The sequence below is a fragment of the Apiospora marii genome (assembly GCF_038362585.1).
Source record: "Apiospora marii strain CBS 49790 chromosome Unknown utg000001l_segment0_segment0, whole genome shotgun sequence".
Classification (NCBI taxonomy): Eukaryota; Fungi; Ascomycota; class Sordariomycetes; order Amphisphaeriales; family Apiosporaceae; genus Apiospora; species Apiospora marii.
In genome coordinates this window covers 1,304,290-1,322,493 of record NW_027117372.1, presented here as the reverse complement: position 1 = coordinate 1,322,493, position 18,204 = coordinate 1,304,290, and the positions used below count along the sequence as shown (strand labels likewise).

Here is an 18,204-nt window from a genome sequence, read left to right as displayed (position 1 = left end):
CGCCTCCTAGGAACCCACCCTGCTACTTTCACATTGGAATACCCCTCCATTTTGATTTTGATTTGATCAATCAGTCAGTCGAATCTTAGGCTGGCGGTTGGCAACTGATGAAGTTTGCGCCTGATTAATTGACTCAAGTCTCAAGTGCGAAAGGCCATCAACCGACTGTTTCTCCTCCCTACAAGATTTTTTGGGCATTCTCCTCGACCACACGAGACGCCACACCACACACCCCCCCATTCCACAGTCGTACCGTACATTGCTCCCATCACTGCTGTGCTTGGGTATCATTCTAGTCCGGTAAGCTTGTTCCCCTCCCTCTTTCTCCCACCCCCACTACTGCGCCCCTCCTCCATTCAGTCTCATTGTCTCCTTCATCTCGCCTTCCCCTCCTCCTTCCGCCTATTCTCACAAGCTGCGGGTTGTCACTGAAGGCGATCCAACCAAAAGCGGAAGCAAGAAGAAAACAGAGCCCCAAGGTTGGTGTTTCTCGGTCCTTCCCTGCCTGTGTCCCTTCTCCCCAAGTGGGGTCATTCTCCCGCCAGAGCCCAGCCCAGTGGCGGGCGGTGACTGGACTGGCCTGGTTGGCCTTGAGTTCAAACTTCCAACAACTTGCGTCTACTCTCCCCCACCATTACCCCCATCACAATAACAACAGCTTTTTCCACACAGTCTGGCTTGCTCTGCCTTTTTTCACTACTGGAACCGCAGGCAAAAATTAACCATTCACGTTCTTGATCCAGTCGACAGAAATATTTAATACCGTCAAAATGAGTTCTACCGACGCCACCGAGCCCAAGGTCGACGAGACCAAGCCGGCCGAGACCACCACCACCGAGGAGGCCAAGCCCGCTGTCACCTCCTCTTCCGTTTTCTCCATGTTCGGCGGTGGCGCGAAGAAGGAGAAGAAGGATGATGACGAGGACCGTGGCGACAACTCCGGAAGCGCAAAGGCCCAGCGCGATGCTGCCGCTGCTGCCAAGGGTGATGACGAGGTATGCTTGACGTCCCGATCGCCGTACCACGCCAATTCAATGGGGGAAAAGAAGAGCAACAGTACTGACTACCAATTCTCTGCCAACAGGAGGAGGCCCCTGAATCGGAGGATGTCCACTTCGAGCCCGTCGTCAAGCTGACCGAGAAGGTCGAGACTAAGACCAACGAGGAGTCCGAGGAGCAGATGTTCAAGATGCGCGCCAAGCTGTTCAAGTTCGTTCGCGAGACTACTGAGTGGAAAGAGCGCGGCACTGGCGACGTCCGTCTGCTCAAGCACAAGGAGAACGGCAAGACCCGTTTGGTCATGCGCCGAGACAAGACCCTCAAGGTCTGCGCCAACCACTACAGTATGTTCAGCCCACGCTGCCCCCCTCGTCCCCCATAGAATAGGCTAACCTGAGTTCTCAGTTGTCCCGGACATGAAGCTTTCTCCCAACGTCGGCAGCGACCGCAGCTGGGTGTGGAACGCGGCTGCTGATGTTTCCGAGGGCGAGCCCGAGGCTGTCACCCTTGCCATTCGATTCGCCAACTCGGAGAACGCCAACCAGTTCAAGGATTCTTTCCTGCAGGCACAGAAGGAGAACGAGGCTCTCTTCACCGCCGCTGAGGGCGAGAGCTCCGAGGATAAGAAGGATCCCGCCCCCGCTGTCGAGACCTCGTAGGTCGGTTTCATAGCACTCTAACGAGCTCTCACCAAGCAAGAGATAGAGGGATCGACCAAGAGGTCGGTGACACACGAGGAAGCCGCAATTCTTTTGCACATTACCCCCGCCCACTTCCCCCCAGAGTCACCTTATAGCCCTCAAGCCATGTCTACATGTCTATCATAGCGATATGTAGAAATGCGGCTTCTTTAGATAGTTTCTGAGCGGGTTCATGCGATCCATTCTCACGAGCACCAGGCCAAAAACAAGCCCCCAATCCATATCACACACATCAATGATCCATTCCCTGATTCCATCACACCCCCCTGATGAGGTAGATGACATATTAGGCATCAATCGAACCTTCACAAACCAATCTATGCTTACTAATAACCTTTCGATATCATCCAGTCGGTGACATACTTTGACATGGATAATATCGTGCGTGACCCTGCATCTACCAATCTTGAATTGTTTAATTATGACCAAGGTATACATTGACCTCAACCCATCCTCCCAGCCCACCTTCTCATCACCCGCAGCAATAACTTGCAGTATATTGAGCAGAACCATTCGGACCCCTGGCGACCGGCCCATCTGTTCATGATGGGCAAACATTGTTTCTCGAGATCCACGTGAGCAAAGCCGGGCCGACGCAGCCGGTGCATGCGCACATCTGGAGCGAAAACACGCGCGAGGGTTTACTGTTAGCCCCTGCTTGGGTCATGAAGGCAAGAAAAGGAGGATGAAGGAAAGTGCTTGCTGCCGATGGCCTCTGCCAAGGTATATTGATGCTTGCGTACCTTTTGCTGTGGTGTCGCCGAGCCCTCTGTCCCAGCGAGACAACTCAGAACGAGCCTCGCATTCCCGCCGCCGCCTGCAAGGTACTTATTGAAGCAGGCGCTTCCGTTGATAACAGCACGACAATTGTCGCTTTCCACGTCGCAAGGCAGGTCCGCGGCGGCGGAGAGGATTGGCAAGGCGAGAAGCAACAGGGAGACATGCATCGTGTCTAAGGGTTCGTCTCGGAGTTGTTGGAGGTTGCTTTCTTCTGTGCGGCTAACCGGTTGTCTTCAGGGGCTGAAGAATGAGCCTACGATGGTGAACTGCTGGAGTTTGGGAGATAAAGCGTACTAGAAGTAGGAAGTTTGCCCAAGAGGCAGGACACCAGCAACGGTCCTCGTTCCCATGACTGAATTAAATTCACAATACCATCCACTCGGAAGAAGCTTTACACATGACACGGTGCCCATTACCAGGTTCCTTTCTTTTTCTTCACCGGAAGTGCGGGGGCGACGATATTATCCGCCCCGGATCTGGACTGTCGAGGAATTTACCCACGATATTCGACGAGCCTTGGTAAGCATTGTGTCATCAGCCCCTCTGACCAGGCTCAAAAGAGCCTTCTTTATCTTCTTCGAGAACGCTGGGTCAAATACCGAGATGATGCTTATTGGGCGAGTGCCGAGCCTTGTAGAGTGTGGGCAGGTGGCTTCCTCCCACTAGCAACTCCCTATCAAGGCCAACGGAAGAGTATATTAAGAGGATGCCTGTCCAGATCAGAATTAATCAAATATATAGCATGCTGCCTTGGTCTGCCAAGGCCGCGGGCCCTTTCGGCACTTGCGCCCTGCCATGCGACTGGCTCCTTGCCACGTTATCTCAAGATGGTATATGAAAACGCTTTGGTGGTGGTAGCAATGCAGGCTCAATCAAATACACATGGGAATGCATACACCTTGGGTAGAATGAATGCTGCCAAGGGTCCTATCCAAGCAAGCTTCTATGGTATCTGTCAAGGGGGTGCCTCAAAAGGACTCGGGTCATCATCGCAGTCACCATCCAGCCTTCCTTCTCTATTATTGTTCTTGGTAACAGCAGTAGTGGTGATCCAGACCAGACCGTTTCTTGGAAGCTGAAATACACCACGAGGGTCTTTCTGAAGTTTATCGGAACAGGACACACACACACACACACACACACACACACTACTACAAGACACGATGAAGTGTTTTGTGGCACCATCCATTGTGGCCCTGGCCACCTTGAGCCATGCCCTCGTACGCTTTCAATGCTCCCAACTTATCATTGAGCGACTCGACCCACTCGTGAATCCGGGCATGGTGCCCTCGGCCCACGTCCACCAGATCGTCGGCGGAGTAAGTTTGCCCCAGCTGCCCCCAGTCAGGCCCTATCATTGACCAGATGCATACTCACTCATCTCTGACCAGAACTCCTTCAACGCCACCATGGACCCCGCCAAGGACATGCCGGGCGAGTCCACGTGCACGACGTGCTCCTTCGCCGAGGACTTCTCCAACTACTGGACCGCCGTCCTCTTCTTCAAGGCGCGCAACGGCACCTACAAGCGCGTGCCCCAGTCCTCGCAGATCCAGGGCGCCAAGGGCGGCATCACCGTCTACTACATGCAGGACGCCCTCTACGACCAGCAGCAGAAGTCCAAGGTCACGGCCTTCAAGCCTGTAAGCTTACCCCTTTCCACTTTGTCCCACCCCAGGCCTACTACGTCTACGTCTTTCCATTGCATCTCATCCCGTGGCTGATCTGACAACAGGGCTTCCGCATGTTCACCGGCAACGTGGCGGCGCGGACCAAGGCTGAGATGGCCCAGTTCCGGCAGCTGACGTACACGTGCATGGACAACCAGGGCACGCGCGAGCCCGAGACGCTCGACTTCCCCACGCGGCCCTGCCGCGCGGGCATCATGGTCAACGCCCGGTTCCCGACGTGCTGGGACGGCGTCAACCTCGACTCGCCCGACCACATGGCCCACATGGCCTACCCGGCCAGCGGCACCTTCGAGAGCGGCGGGCCGTGCCCGGCCTCGCACCCGGTCCGCATGCCGCAGGTGCTCTTCGAGGTCGTCTGGGACACGCGCCAGTTCAACAACCAGGCCGACTGGCCCGCCGACGGGTCCCAGCCGTTCGTCTGGTCGTTTGGGGACGGGACGGGGTACGGCAATCATGCGGATTATGTCTTTGGGTGGAAGGACGATGCGCTGCAGCGGCTTATGGACGCGGCTTGCGTCGTTAACTGTCCCACGGCTCACGCCAAGACGCAGGGGGCTGCGGCTATGAATCGGTGCGCTAAGGAGAAGACGGTTACGGAGGACATTGACGGGTGTAAGTTTCCTCTTCCTACTCCTCCTCCTAGATCATTGGAGCTTGGCCAATAACCTCTGGTGTACTGATAGGGCTTACGAGTCTTCCTGGTATGTGAGAGCGAGAAGGTTACACGTTCGAGCTCGGGGTTATGGGACGGGAAATTATGTCACGTTGCATCTTAGCTGGGCATACGTTCGTTCATCATGTCATATTTATTCTATCGCTGAGCGCGTCGAAGAGCAATGTGTACTCGTCTAGTAGCACTGTCCTTCCAAGAACGTTGCCGATAAGGCCACTTGTAGGCCCAACAAGACAGGCCACCATTCCCACGGTAGCTCCTGGGGTATCAGCCGTGTAAGTGACTCATGTCACTCGAGGCCGGTTAGCCCAGTTGCGTCGAACCCAAATCTCGAATCGTTGCTCTAAATAGACGCGCATGTCAACGCGGCTCCCCATCCCCAACTAGCTGCTCTCGTATAGCAAAAAGACATCAGCCGATATCATGTCGTGTGGGATCGAACTCGGCATACTCGTGCGGCAAATCCCATTGATGAAAGACATTGTATAGAGCGCGCCCCCGCTTCGTGACGGCGCAGTTCGGGTCACGACACCACATCAGTCCGCGCGTGAGCTTGTCAGGGCCTCTAACGTATGATTGAGGGTCAAGGGAAACCAGCCAACTCGGATCCACGGGATACTCGACAAGAATCCCATGGGTGGCGCCGATGGGGACCCTCCCACTTGCATCAAACTGGACAGCAAAGTTGCAGTCGGGCATTTGGCAGGTGACTTCCGATTTGGGATGGCGCATGGGGAAGTCTTTGTTTTCAGCCTCAAACCGGCGCTTCTGCTCTTCTTCCTTCTGCAGCATGGCTGGCAGGAGCTTCGACTTCAGGTTGCCATAATGAACGCAGGAACCCAGAGAGGGTTTCCAGCCCAGCATACTTCCAATGCACTTTGACATGTCCTCAGTATTGCCCTGCTTCGTGGTATCCTCGGGCGTATGACAGATGTCCATCCATCTGACCAGATTTCCCTCACCTTCCCAGGGGAAAGTGGCATTGACGCTCCAACCACGCAGTGAGCATTCAGAGCACACAATCTTTTGTTGATAATCGGGATCGTATCTGTCGAGTCGTAAAGCTTCGAGATAATTGTCAAAGATCTGCTCGACATCCTCCCAGTTGATTGTCTTGTGAGCGCAGACGCGGATGTGTCCTTCGCGTCCGATGCAAATACGTTGGTCGGCCTTCTTATGGCGCTCACGGCGCGAGAACAGGAATGCTGGGTGGAGGATCCTGCAGCCACTGCACCTCATTGGCGTGTACATGCGGTCGACCGCGCGTTGGTAGACGGCGGAGTCGCTGCGCAGCTCTGCGCAGTCGTTGCACATCTTGTTTCGCCACAGCGCTTGACGATATTGCAATTTGCATTTCTTCGCTTCTTTCGAGTAAAACCAGTAGCTCCCGGTCTTATAGGCCCAATGAATATTAATAACTTCGGCTTCCACGGGCGAGCCGCCGCCATACTTGTGGAAAGAGGCAATGAAGGGCTCGGTGCTCAGCAAGACGGGGAGTTTGGTCTTGAGCGTCGCGTCTTCGCAAAGTCTTCGCAGCTGGCGGCAGGTCTGTCGGAGAAGCAGGATGGTGATCTTGCCATCGGTGATGTGGATGATTTTCAATACAATCTCATCGGGGAGCTTGGCGAACAAGTCCTCGACAGGCTTCTTGGTCTCTGCCTGTTGCAATTCCATCTTGCCGGCGCTGACGACAGCCGCTGAAGATGGGGCGAGCTCGAGGTCAGTATTCCATTCAAGATCTAGAACCGGTTGGAACTTACCCGTGATGTGCTTCTTGTGTGGAGGGGTGGACATTGTTGTTGCTGGCGAAGGGTAAACCGAAGTTGGTAGGTAAGGATGGAGGAGATGATGGAGGAGATCTGGTAGGTGAACTTACAAACTTCACAATCAAGCTTATTGCTCAGTTACCAAAAACAACAAGTAGGTAAAGTACATAAGGAGGGCTAAGCATTGACTACACCCGTAAAACACGTTCCACTCACACGCCAGTCACCGTAGTAGACAACCTGTAACCTTGGCTTGGAAGGAAACAAACACACGAATCAATAAATTATACCTTGATACCGGCCACTTCATCTATAGATACTGATCAAATTGCACAAAACCGACTTGCCCGAAAACCCCAAGACCCGGGAATGCTCTGCACCGTATCTCAGCAACAACCACCCGGAACCCGAATCTCGCCCACCTCGGCAGCACAGTACCGCAACGCCGCCATCACGAGCTTCTTCCACACGCCAAGGTCGTACTCGTCTCTCGGCGCGTAGACTAACGTGTACCCCCAAGGCACCATCCCCCCGCCGCTCAGCCGGTGCCGCTCCCCCACCCCGTCTCGAGCACGCGCCGCGAGTCGGCCAGGCTGAGCAGCATGTGCGTGCTCCCGTCGGCCGGGTGAACATGCAGAATTTCGCCGCGCGTCTCGCCCGTCACGGCCGCCGCCGTCCTCGCGTGGCCCGCCGGCGCCACCTGCACCGCCGGCACCGTGCCCTCGAGCCGCGAGAGTCCGCGATGCAGCGCCTCCCCGTTGGCCGCGGCCAGGGCGTCCAGGTACGCGTTCATGGTCCGCTTCATGGCCTCCGTGGCCGCGCCCTCGAGCTGCCGCTGCGGCACGACGAAGGGGCAGAGCCGGGGGCGGCCGTCGGGGCGGCTGCCGGTGGGGGCGGGGCGGGCTGGCAGTTCCCATTTCTCCTTCTTCTCGTTGCTTTCCGGCGAGGAGGAGGAGATGAAGAAGGAGCGGTGGGCACGCTCCGACGCCTCCGCGGACTTGGGCGAGATCTTGGCCTTGCCGCCGGCGACGACGTCGTACGGCGCGGGCACGGTCGTGTCGCGGCGGGAGATCCAGTGCCACTGGAGCTGCTTGATGTAGCCTTGCAGGTTGTCCGGGAGGCCGTGGGGGCCCATGGCGACGTAGGCGCGGTAGTCGGCGTAGAAGAAAGTCAATAAGGGGGCGGCGACGGCGACGGACGCCGAGAGGTACGGGTGCTCCACCGGGAGGGTCTTGAGGGAGTCCATGTTTTCGTTATGTGGGAGTGAGCAAGGGAATAGGATCGTGTAAGTAAGTGATGGTGGCTTTGTGGGCTTGAGCAGCAGATTGAAGGATGATATGCAAGCCTGTCGTAACAGATGTGACTGACACGGGTCAGGGGAAATGATAATGAAGACAGTAGGCACAGATCTTCAAGTGCTCATCTAATTGATCAATTGGTATGTTGCTCTTGTTAGTTATGAATGTAAGCCTGTAGTATCCCAGATAGGAAGTATAAGTGCCCATCCTGAAGGCTCACTTTATACTCATCCTTCAAGTCACTTTGTCCTACCTACCTGTGCCGTCATATCAATCGATTCCAGTCCCAGTCTCGGAGACCGACGACAGCAAATATCGCTGGTACGTCGTCGCATCAAACGCAACATGGTTTTTGTTGGCTCCGAGACCGCGGAAAACTCGACTTTCCGACTGTGCAACGTTGCCCAAAGTGACGATGGTGACAATCATATCCAAATGGTGGAAAGTTTCCAGGTCGGAGACCGAATTCGACGACAACACTTGAGTTGGAGCCTCTCAGCCCTCGGACATGGGGCTCGGCGATACGAACAGGGAAGTTGGCAGTTGGAAGTTGGGGGAGAGAGAGGCTTAGCGCCGAGCAGGAGGACCCCTGTGCGGCTGTGCCCGGCGCCCCCCAGTCCAGTCTTCATGCACTCCCGAGTAGGCCACGATCAAGGATCGCGGGATCAGCTCTTGTTCATGCAAACAGAGCCACAACCAAGCCCGAGTGGATGCTTTCCCCGGGATGTCGACATCGCATATACAGCTCGCGGAGATCATATAGTTCGTTCAATTATCTCCGGCTTAGAGTCGTCGCATATAGATAAGTGGCGTCGCTCCCGGGAATAGGACAGGGACACATTAAGCTTATTCGCCCTTGTATATATATATCTGCCATCCGCAGGAACCGGGGGCACGAAATAGACAGGCATATATGAAGTGGTCACGGGTTCGGGTCGCGTCTCGATGTCAGAAATTATCGTTCATAAGTTCGTGGCGGCGTATCTCAACTATCTATCTATCGCCAGCGAGAATATCTATATGCATAGCACATCCCGCTTCGTAAATGATAATAAATAATTGCCCGGAAGCGCCGCATGCCATTCGTCAAAGAAGAGGAACACCAGCGCTCCCCTCCCCTTTCCCCCTTTTTTTCCTTTTCCCATCGACTCAGCCGGGTCTCGTCATCGTTGAGAGCGAGCGCACCGACTCTGTTGCGTCTGATCGTTGTTCTGCGTACAATCTGATGGTTCCTCTCTGCCTGCCTGCCTGCCTGCCAACATCCTCTTCTTCCCTCCTTCGAAAGGGGCGCGGATACGTCGTCCGTCATTAGACATTGAGCAAGCAGCGACCAGTCTAATCGGGCCGCCGTGCGTCGTAAGTGCTGTAGTTTTCCTCTTCTCTTTCTCTTTCAATACGCCAGAAACTCCGAGCGCACCGCATGGGTATCTATAGAGCGGATTTCCTCCGGTTCGCTTTCCGGTCCTCCACGTCCTTTCCCTTCGGACTGAAGTGTTCAAAAAAATAGAATAAAAAGCAGGTTGAAATACAAAAAAAAAAGTGATACAATGCAAGTGTTGCTGTGCATGTCGAAATCAGATAGAAGCAAATAGTGTACAATGCCGCAAAATGTATGAAGGGTATATATCCTGGCGCGCTGTGTGCGTTGTATGTGGCCTGTGGTAGGCAGTTGGTGAGATCGAAGAGAATATAGATAGCGTGGGTAGGTCGGGAGCGAGTATCGTGTTGTAATGACGTTGAGAAATCTAGGTTGGTCCTTGCAGCTCATAAGTCGTTGTCATGATTAAGAATCGTGCCTGCAATGTAGCATAGCTTCGCAGTCTTCAGCCTCCCCAATTTTGACGAAGGCCGATGATGATCAAGGCAATGACGGCGCCGATGATAAGAAGTCCAACAATGCACATGAAGCGGTTGACGTTTCTCCACCACCGCGCGCTCTGGTAATTCGAATCCTCGGCCGGATCGACTCGGCCACTGAATATGTCGGGTGTTTCGATGGGGCCACCCAGTTCGGCCGTGCTGTGGTGGTCCGCCATGGTCATTTGCGGCAACGGCTTGTGCGGCAGCGGCAAGACGGCAGCGATCATCCAGGCGAAGGGGAACACCCAGCCAAGGGCAAACATGACGATTTGCAAGTTGCGCCGGCCCAATGTCCCCTTGTCTTTCGACCAAGTAGTCGAAGGTGGGGCCCAGATACTGAAGCGGCTGGCCCGGCGGTCGATCTGCAGATGAGGGGACCAGATACTCGAGGACATTTTCCGGAGCCGTCTCGGGATGGGGACAAATCCAGAAGAATCGGGAGCATCTACTGGATCAATCTCAATAGATGCCGGGCGCGAATTATGGGGTCGGACTTCTCTCGGGCGTCTACGAGGACTGAAGACGTTAGGCGGGAAAGGGTCGACCGAAGGCGATCCAGAGGGCATCTGCGCGCTTCCGGGCCGGCTATCGTCCGAGTATGAGCGTATAGACTGGGCAGAAGCCAGCCACCGCCGCTCGCCGCTTCCATAGTAGACTCTGTCAAGACGTTAGTATTGTTGCGAGGTTGATCGTAGGCTTAAATGTGTAGACTCACCTTGCCCATACCGGAATACTCGAGGTAAAACTTCCGGTACGCGACGCTGGCCGCCCTGAGCTGGAGGAGGAATAGAGTTCTCTATCCGAAGACTTGTGGGAGAGGAAGCGGCTGGAGTTCTTGTGCATCAGGTCATGCAGGTCCGTGATACCATCACCATCTTCGTCAACATCTCGGATCATACGAATGGGCTGCGAGTCATTATCCCGCCCTCCGCGCATGTAGGCAGAGCTTGGGCTGGTGATGCCGGGGCTCACGAGGGAGCCACGGGAATCCGAACCTGAAGTCGATCCGCGGATGGAACGAGAGGATCCGATCGGGGGTTCCTCAGCGAAGGCTAGAGATGAGGAGATGCTGAGCATCTGCCGGCTATGCCTGCTTCCATGGCTCTGGCTCATGCTCATGCGAGGGTCGGGGCCGGAGAGCGAGGAAAGCGCACGAGATGCTCGCTCGCTTGGCTCGTCTTCGGACGCGACCGTGGACAATTGGGAGCTCCATTGGTGCGGATGCGCCTCCATACGTGGCCGTTGCGCGATGATACTCGACGGTCCTGCCCATGAATGGTGCTGCTGTTTGGCCCGTTGCGGCGGGTTGAAGGAGGTGATCGCTGGCGCAGCGCCCAGTCGAATGATATTGGCTGTCTGGGCGAAGAAGATCGAGGCAGACCCTTCGGTGATTATGCTCGAGAGCGATGAGAATGAGTTTGCGCGGCGCAACGAGCGGCTCGACTTCTGCTTGTGGTACCCGAGCCTCTCACGAGAGGTTTGCTTGCTTGGGTTGAGTGGTGGGATGACCAGACTCTCCTGTGAGTACTTCTCCCTCAGCACTAAGCTGTCGTCCGACGTTTGCGGTCGCGGTTGTCGTGATGGGGTAACGAGCGATGTGGAGGACGATGGGCCTCCGTGGACAACGTAGTTTTGGCTACTAGCGGGGGTTTCCGCAAAGGCCGGACCTGGCGATGAAACGAATGGCTGCGCGGGCGACGACTCGCCTATGACTTGGAAATTGGCCTGGCTGGACGCAGGGGTTCCGCCTATGACTTGGTAATTGGCCTGGCTGGACGATGGAGTTCCCTGGAAGTTCTCCGAGTAAGGCAGAGGTGGCGTCGAGTAAGGTAACGGTGGCGAACTTCGTCCCAAGATCTCGAAGTTGTTCGGCTCCTCCAAGGACGAGTCTGTCTGTCCGGAAGACGTCGAGCTAAAAGAAGGCTTTTCGGCTAACGGCGACGGTAGCGGGGGCGGCGACGAGGGAACCTCTGGTAGCGGTGGTAGTTGAGGCTGGCGGCCTTCCTCGTCGTCGTCGTCTTCGTCGTCGTCGTCGCTTTGTTGGAAGGAGGCAGTCTTACGAACTTTTCGTAGGCCTCCGACCATGCGGTAATTAGGCGAGGAAGTGATTGGATCTACTTCTTCTTCAATGGGGACATTGACTTTCGTAGAGCCGGGCGTGTATGTCGCAAATCCAGGGGCGTAAGGCGTGTACGGCGACAGGTTAACGTCCGCGACTGAGCTGGGGGGAGAGCTCGGATGATCGACTGTGGTCGTGTCAAAGGAGATGCGTTCATGCGCGCTGCTGAGCGTCGAGGCGTACGACAAGGGCGGGGATTTGAAGCTGGTCGCTTGACTGCTGCTTCCCTGGTCCCGAGGTTGCCGAATGCCAGTGGGTTTCAAGACGATTGAGAAAGTCTTGTCTTCGTGCACATTAATGAATCTGTCGGCTTTGGAACGAACAAACTTCTGCGTTGGCGTGGCTGGTTCAGAGGTGTCTGACGGTGGGTTAAGACGGCTGCTATTGCTTCCATAGGAAGGCTTGCTATTGACAGGGTGCAGTGGGGTTGGGGCACCAGACAAGTCAGAGCCAAGTTTCGATCCTGAAACGCCTTTGCCCTTGGCCCTGACCAATGAGGCAGTCGATGAGGTAGGCGATGGCTGAGCGGAGCCCGTACCGATAATGAATGGCAGTGATCCTTTTCTGCCCTCCCTGATTGTTGGGCTGGACGAGCCTTGGTCACTGCTCGAATAATACTCAAAGTTGCTGCTCTCGGCCCCGGCTCCTGACGACGTCCCCTGGGAGCTGCTGGGGGGCTCGGATTCGCCATGTGAAATTCTGGGTGGTGAGTATGGCACGATTCGGATGCCCGGTCTGTTGTTATCCGACTTGCTCCTTTCGTGAAGTGGTCGTCTTTGCGATTGGGACGACAACGACGACGACGATGTCGGGGGGGACATCGTCTGCGGCGGGCCCGGCCCGAGGGTTTAGTAATCCGACACAATGGTTGTCTTGAGTAATCCACAGCTATGAATATGTCATGACAAGTAGGTCCATGTCGATCCGGAAGGGCGGCCTGGGACTTGAATTGATCGCAAAACATGAAATGGTGCGTAACCCGTTGTGAGGCGGTTGGCGGGCGGTTTGTTCCTTGGGATGGCACGTGTGGTGTGGTCCACTTCCAAGGAAAACTCGGTTGGAGGTTCGTCAAAGATTAGGCGTATATCAGGAAACGGCCTCGACAAAGAGGCCGACGACGTAAGAGGGGGTGAAAAAAAGGGAACGAATAAAGCCAAGAAAGAGCGAAACGAAATAAAAGAGTCCTTTGGGAGAGAGCGAGGGCGGGCTAGTAACAGTATTATAGCACCTATACAAAGAGTGAAGAGAGACAAGGTTGGCTGGGTCTCGACCGCATGAGCCGAGATATACTTTGCCGGCCCAAGTGACGGGCTAAGTGTATGAGATAGGTGGACGAGTAAATGAATGACTGAGTTGGGTAAAAGCGAGAGACAGTGCCGCTGCTATGCTATGCTGCCGGCGACCACAAACATCCACCTACTATCGACAGTGCAGCGAGCGAGACAGACGGACGACTAAACGGGAGGAAAAGACATCAGGAGAGTGGTCAGACCTTGGATGTGGGAGGGAATGCCTACTTGAATTGGCTGCGCGGTAGCTTTCCCTGACGATTGGCTCAGGACCAAGTCGAGCCCAGAGAGCCGGCGCCTGTCAAGCTATGCGAGCTAACGGAGCGGCATGGTTGTATCGAGAAGCCCAAAGTATTCTAGCACGGCAATGACTAGTCGCCTTAGCGGGCAGGGGGGGGGGTCCGAGAAAGGTACTGCTGGTCTCGATGGTCTTGGGTGGTGGTCTCGCACGACAGTCGTACTCCACTGGATTGGGAATGAGAGGTGAGACCCACGCAACTCTCAAGTCTGGTCGGCTTGCAGAAAGAGGCTGAGATCCAATGGGCCGGGGGTGCGGTCCTTGGCGCACAGATGAGTATTACTCGAGCAAGCCAGACAAACGAGATGGGTTGCATAGGGGGGTGCCAGTAGGTAGGTAGGTACTTCCAGAGCTTCGTTCATTGATGGAAGGCCGAATGTTTAATTCTTGCGACGACCGCAGCCAGTTGATTTCCACCTGGGCGTCTCTGGCTGCATTAGAAGCCTGATAGTGAGAATTGCCAGTGGTGCCAGCGAGCCTCTGGCCCACTGACTGTCGACATGAGCGTTCAGAGGTCGAATACTGACTAGCACCCACCTCGGTCGCGCTGAATATGCAGGTCGCCTGCATGTTTGTATGTAGGTTAAAATGAGAATAGCAGCGCGCGTTAGAGCGTGGAAAAGAACAACAAGCGACCGTATTACTGGCTTGGGGACGCGCAGTTGCGCAGTAGCGCTCTCGGCGTACGCAGCTTGGGTATGCAGCTAGGAGCAGTGAAAACCGAAAACGTTGGACGGCAGGACCAGCTAGGCAAAGCCATTCGACCCTAATGGCCGTTGGCGACTTCTACCTCTGTCTCACTACCTCAGCTACCTGCGGCCTGCCCTCCTGGACCAAAAAAAAAAAAAAAAAAAAAAAAAAAAGCCCATGGAGGCGGCCGGTGACACTGACACATCAGTTTAACTGCAAGACAACAACAAATCATAGGCTGTGCACGATTGCAATCCCATTGCCACGGGTACCGAGATAGAGTTCGTCAAAGCAAGTGCCAACTTGACGCCAGATTGACCCTGTTAACTCTAACAGACCGCCGAATGACCCCCTCAGGGGTAATTACATCTCAGGTACCAGGGTGACAGGGCCTTAAGAATTTCACCCGGACGATTGTCGATCCAGAAAGACGGCGGTGTGGGAGGAGGGGGAGGTATCTGGCAATCTGTAGGTACAATACATAACAATCATAAATTGTGATAACAAATTCGCAAACCACGGTTCAGAAGCCTCGTCTCCGTGAACTTGCATCATCAAATGGGCCTTCCTGAGCCAACTGGGCGAATTATGTTGTGGGCAGAAATGAGGGTCGCGGGAGTTTTTTCTTCCCTGACCTCTCATCATCGGGACATTTGCCCTTGTTAGGTACACGTTCCCCATAAGATCGCTGCTACTGCTATGGGACCGGGGGCTGAGCGGATTCTAGCACACGGGATACGTCGACGGCTTTAATTAAAGCTTCGCTCCAACCTGGACTTCCTGGCCACTGGCCCTCTGCCTTTGACGCGGCCCTTCTCTGGACAAGTAGCATGGCGTATTTCTCTGGTGCTAAGACGCGTGCCTTTCGTGTCCATCTTATGGTTCATGCAGTTCGTACCAAACTGCATTTGTGGGAAGAGACATGTGTCCCAGCGCCCCCAGCAAGGCTGACTGTCCAATCAATCCTGTCTTTTCCAATGGGGATCTTGTCTATACGCAACGTCACAACCAAATTGAAGATTGTATGTTCGCAGATTGTACCAGATGACCGGTGCCCGTTGCTTGGGACCGGGGATTTATCGCAATCTACATTATGTAGGTATATATTACACACACACACACACACACACACGTCAGGTTGCGGTTTCGCAGGCTTGTCAGATCAAATTACCGCCGACGTCCTGTCAATGCAGCCTCGTAACAGCCACCCAAACAAGTGTTACATGCGCACACCATCATCACATATCGTAAAGCAAAATGTTACCTTCAATAATACACTGGATCCAATGAAGCTATCAGATATTGAATATGTTGATGCGCGCGCATTGATGCTGCACCTGGGGCGATCTGCCGCTATGCATTCATCGCATGAGGAGTGTCTTGAAAGTTTCTTTTCTTCCTGGGTATCTGTGACCATCTGGCGGAAAACGTGTGCGCGGAAGCGGCTCGTGGGTTACAGCGCTCATCTCTCTTGTTGTGTCTTTGCAAATTGATCAGTGGGACTTTTTGAGGGCCCCGAAGACGAGAGGTCTCTCTCGACACTACACTGGTAACCCAGTAACCCCGTTACCTAGGAAAGGCCCGTGCCAGAGATTCAAAAAGAAAAGGCAGAACGACACGTCGCGGCGGTCCCGCGCTTAAGGGATGCCGAATAGAGACGCTCCTACCGCCGCCTGGTCGTGGCCCCGACACTAAATCTTGCGCAATAACCGGATTTGGTGATCGATTGAATGGCTGTCCACGTTTCAACACGCCGGGCCCTCTTTCTGGTTCGGGTTGAAGGGGTAACCCTGCCCCGACGGCCTGGCATACCCCTTGCAACCGTCCACGCTTCCAACGTCCCTCGGAATTGTTTTGGAGCAATTGCTTTTCGGCCCCCAACTGCCAACTCGTTCGTCTCGTCTCTACCCTGCTGGCACCTGGCACCTGGCACCTGTCTGTAGCCTGTAGGGCACACCTGGAGCTACCACTTCTTGCTCATTTGCTGGGACTAGAAACAACTAAACGCGATCGTCGGATCTCGGCGGACGGCTCATCCTGCAGACGGCAGTACCCAACACCAAGCTTGCACTCCCCACAAGCTGCCTCTGAGCGGAATTCCCGGGGGCTGAGGATAAAGAAGTCAGTCACTTACATTACTTCATTCACTATTCAATAGGTCCCAACTCATATTGATGGGGTTTCGATGGATCAAATCATCTCGCAACCACGTCCCAATATTGACTTCTAATCTGACGCTGCTACATGTAGATTTGATTGACTGACTGAACTGTGCCGCTTGTCAAGAGATAGAGAGCGAGACAAAACAAACAACACTCACGGACTCTTGTCGTCACGGACAGGTCTCAGAGCTTGCATATCATTGCATAGTTCATTGCCTACTAGCACTGGCTAGCGACTGCAACGCCGCCCATCGCCAATTTTTTGGCCAAGTACCTGGGTCATCACGAGAAACGCAAGTTCATCCCCGTGCCCCATGTGTTTACGTTGTACTGACCTTTTTTTGCAGCCAAACCGCCGCCCATCACCATGGGCACCGCGGCCGCATTGCTTGTAAGTTGGTCCTCTGCGATACTACTGTGTGCATGCGTGCGCATGAGTGGCTTGGCCTATATAAAAATCCTGTTTGCGCCCGTACTGAGCGCGTCATAGGTGATTTATACGCTTGTCTATGTTTTGCCCTTCTACCTGTCTCCCGTGACCCGGCCCTCCAGGGCCCTGACGCGGGATGCTCCGTCTGTCATCCGGGCCCGGATCACTTCCGTGAGCTTCTCTTGTGTTGTATGCTCGGCCGCAACCTTGGTGATACTCACGTTCCGGGGCCAGGCCACCTATGCGGACGCGTTGCATTTGATGGGCTATTGGCCTCTTGGCCTCGTCGGAGCGGCCAAATCCCTCCTTCTCACAGCCATTCTCTTCCTTGGGCCACTTTACGAGGCTCTTGTCGTCGATGAGGGGTGGCGCGACTGGACGAGCTTCCAGCCGGTGACCGAGCTGTTCAAAGAATGGACCACATGGCGTAACATTATTGCGGTACGTAACACTAACCAATTCCTGGAGTAAGGGGTTATGATCTGACATGACTTTCACAGGGGCCATTTACCGAAGAAGTTCTCTTCCGCTCTGCTTCGGTGCCGCTGATGCTGTTGGCCCATACGTCAGTGGCCCAGACTATCTTCCTGTCACCAGTCATATTTGGCCTGGCCCATCTGCATCATTTCTACGAGTTCCGCATTTCCCACCCAGGGGTCCCGGTCGTGGCTGCTGTAATGCGGTCCCTGCTGCAGCTAACGTACACATCGCTGTTCGGTGCGTATGCGACATTTGTCTTCCTGCGCACCGGCAGCCTGCTGGCCATCTTTCTAGTTCATGCCTTCTGCAACTGCATGGGCTTCCCGAGATTCTGGGGTCGGGTCGAACCTTTGCGCAGTGTCCAGGATGGTTCGGAAAGCAAGCCATCTATGGTGCCGTCGATCGTGTATTACACGCTACTTTGTGTCGGCGCCTTCTTTTGGTGGAAGAACCTGGGGTCCCTGACGCAGAGCGAGACCGAGCTGGTCCATATCACGATTTGATGAGCATCCTTAAGTCCCACTGCTATTTCGCTCCAGCCAGGGCAGGCATATTGTAATTAATTAATCAGTTGGGGGGTTATATTCTTGACCCGCGTCCGACACTTAATACAGGATTCTCAAGGACGGAGCTATGCCTGGCAATTTGCGGCCCACGGACCATTCGCCGGCCTCAGGGTCAAATCATCGTGAAATTGTTCCACGCGTCTACCTAGTCCGTAGAAGAATAGATAAGTCCCGACTAGCTAGCCCCGGCGCTCCCGCATCAATTGTGCTCGCCTTATGATGCGCTGTCAAATTTCTGCACACTGTGCCCTTACCGCCGCATCGGGTTCATGCCAATAAGAAGCCGTCGGAATGGCCTGCCTGCCCTACAATCCGGCTGTATGCCTTCATATTAGAAGCTCAATGCCATGCACACCTTCATTCAAGCAATATTTCTTTTGAAACGCTCTAGGATACAGGTGG

The 18,204-nt window shown here is 54.7% G+C and overlaps 6 protein-coding genes across 6 annotated transcripts; 3 read left to right on the top strand and 3 right to left on the bottom strand.

Moving 5' to 3' along the window:
• Positions 1 to 770: 770 nt before the first annotated feature.
• On the top strand, positions 771 to 1,658 carry PG985_000448 (uncharacterized protein; the record flags this gene model as incomplete). The annotated part of the gene is made up of 3 exons (XM_066820217.1): positions 771 to 995; positions 1,085 to 1,343; positions 1,405 to 1,658. The coding sequence occupies 3 exons, from the start codon at positions 771 to 773 to the stop codon at positions 1,656 to 1,658; spliced, it is 738 nt and encodes a 245-aa protein (XP_066691096.1).
• Positions 1,659 to 3,643: 1,985 nt separating this feature from the next.
• On the top strand, positions 3,644 to 4,880 carry PG985_000447 (uncharacterized protein; the record flags this gene model as incomplete). Its single annotated transcript, XM_066820216.1, has 4 exons — positions 3,644 to 3,799; positions 3,872 to 4,123; positions 4,216 to 4,783; positions 4,855 to 4,880. The coding sequence occupies 4 exons, from the start codon at positions 3,644 to 3,646 to the stop codon at positions 4,878 to 4,880; spliced, it is 1,002 nt and encodes a 333-aa protein (XP_066691095.1).
• Positions 4,881 to 5,255: 375 nt separating this feature from the next.
• On the bottom strand, positions 5,256 to 6,638 carry PG985_000446 (uncharacterized protein; the record flags this gene model as incomplete). The annotated part of the gene is made up of 1 exon (XM_066820215.1): positions 5,256 to 6,638. One exon carries the CDS (start codon positions 6,636 to 6,638, stop codon positions 5,256 to 5,258), a length of 1,383 nt encoding a protein of 460 aa, XP_066691094.1.
• Positions 6,639 to 7,148: 510 nt separating this feature from the next.
• Positions 7,149 to 7,856, bottom strand: PG985_000445 (uncharacterized protein; the record flags this gene model as incomplete). The annotated part of the gene is made up of 1 exon (XM_066820214.1): positions 7,149 to 7,856. The coding sequence occupies one exon, from the start codon at positions 7,854 to 7,856 to the stop codon at positions 7,149 to 7,151; it is 708 nt and encodes a 235-aa protein (XP_066691093.1).
• A 1,875-nt stretch (positions 7,857 to 9,731) lies between these two features.
• Positions 9,732 to 12,708, bottom strand: PG985_000444 (uncharacterized protein; the record flags this gene model as incomplete). Its single annotated transcript, XM_066820213.1, has 2 exons — positions 9,732 to 10,425; positions 10,484 to 12,708. 2 exons carry the CDS (start codon positions 12,706 to 12,708, stop codon positions 9,732 to 9,734), a joined length of 2,919 nt encoding a protein of 972 aa, XP_066691092.1.
• A 3,985-nt stretch (positions 12,709 to 16,693) lies between these two features.
• PG985_000443 (CAAX amino terminal protease) lies at positions 16,694 to 17,739 on the top strand (the record flags this gene model as incomplete). Its single annotated transcript, XM_066820212.1, has 3 exons — positions 16,694 to 16,717; positions 16,817 to 17,197; positions 17,257 to 17,739. 3 exons carry the CDS (start codon positions 16,694 to 16,696, stop codon positions 17,737 to 17,739), a joined length of 888 nt encoding a protein of 295 aa, XP_066691091.1.
• Positions 17,740 to 18,204: the final 465 nt, after the last annotated feature.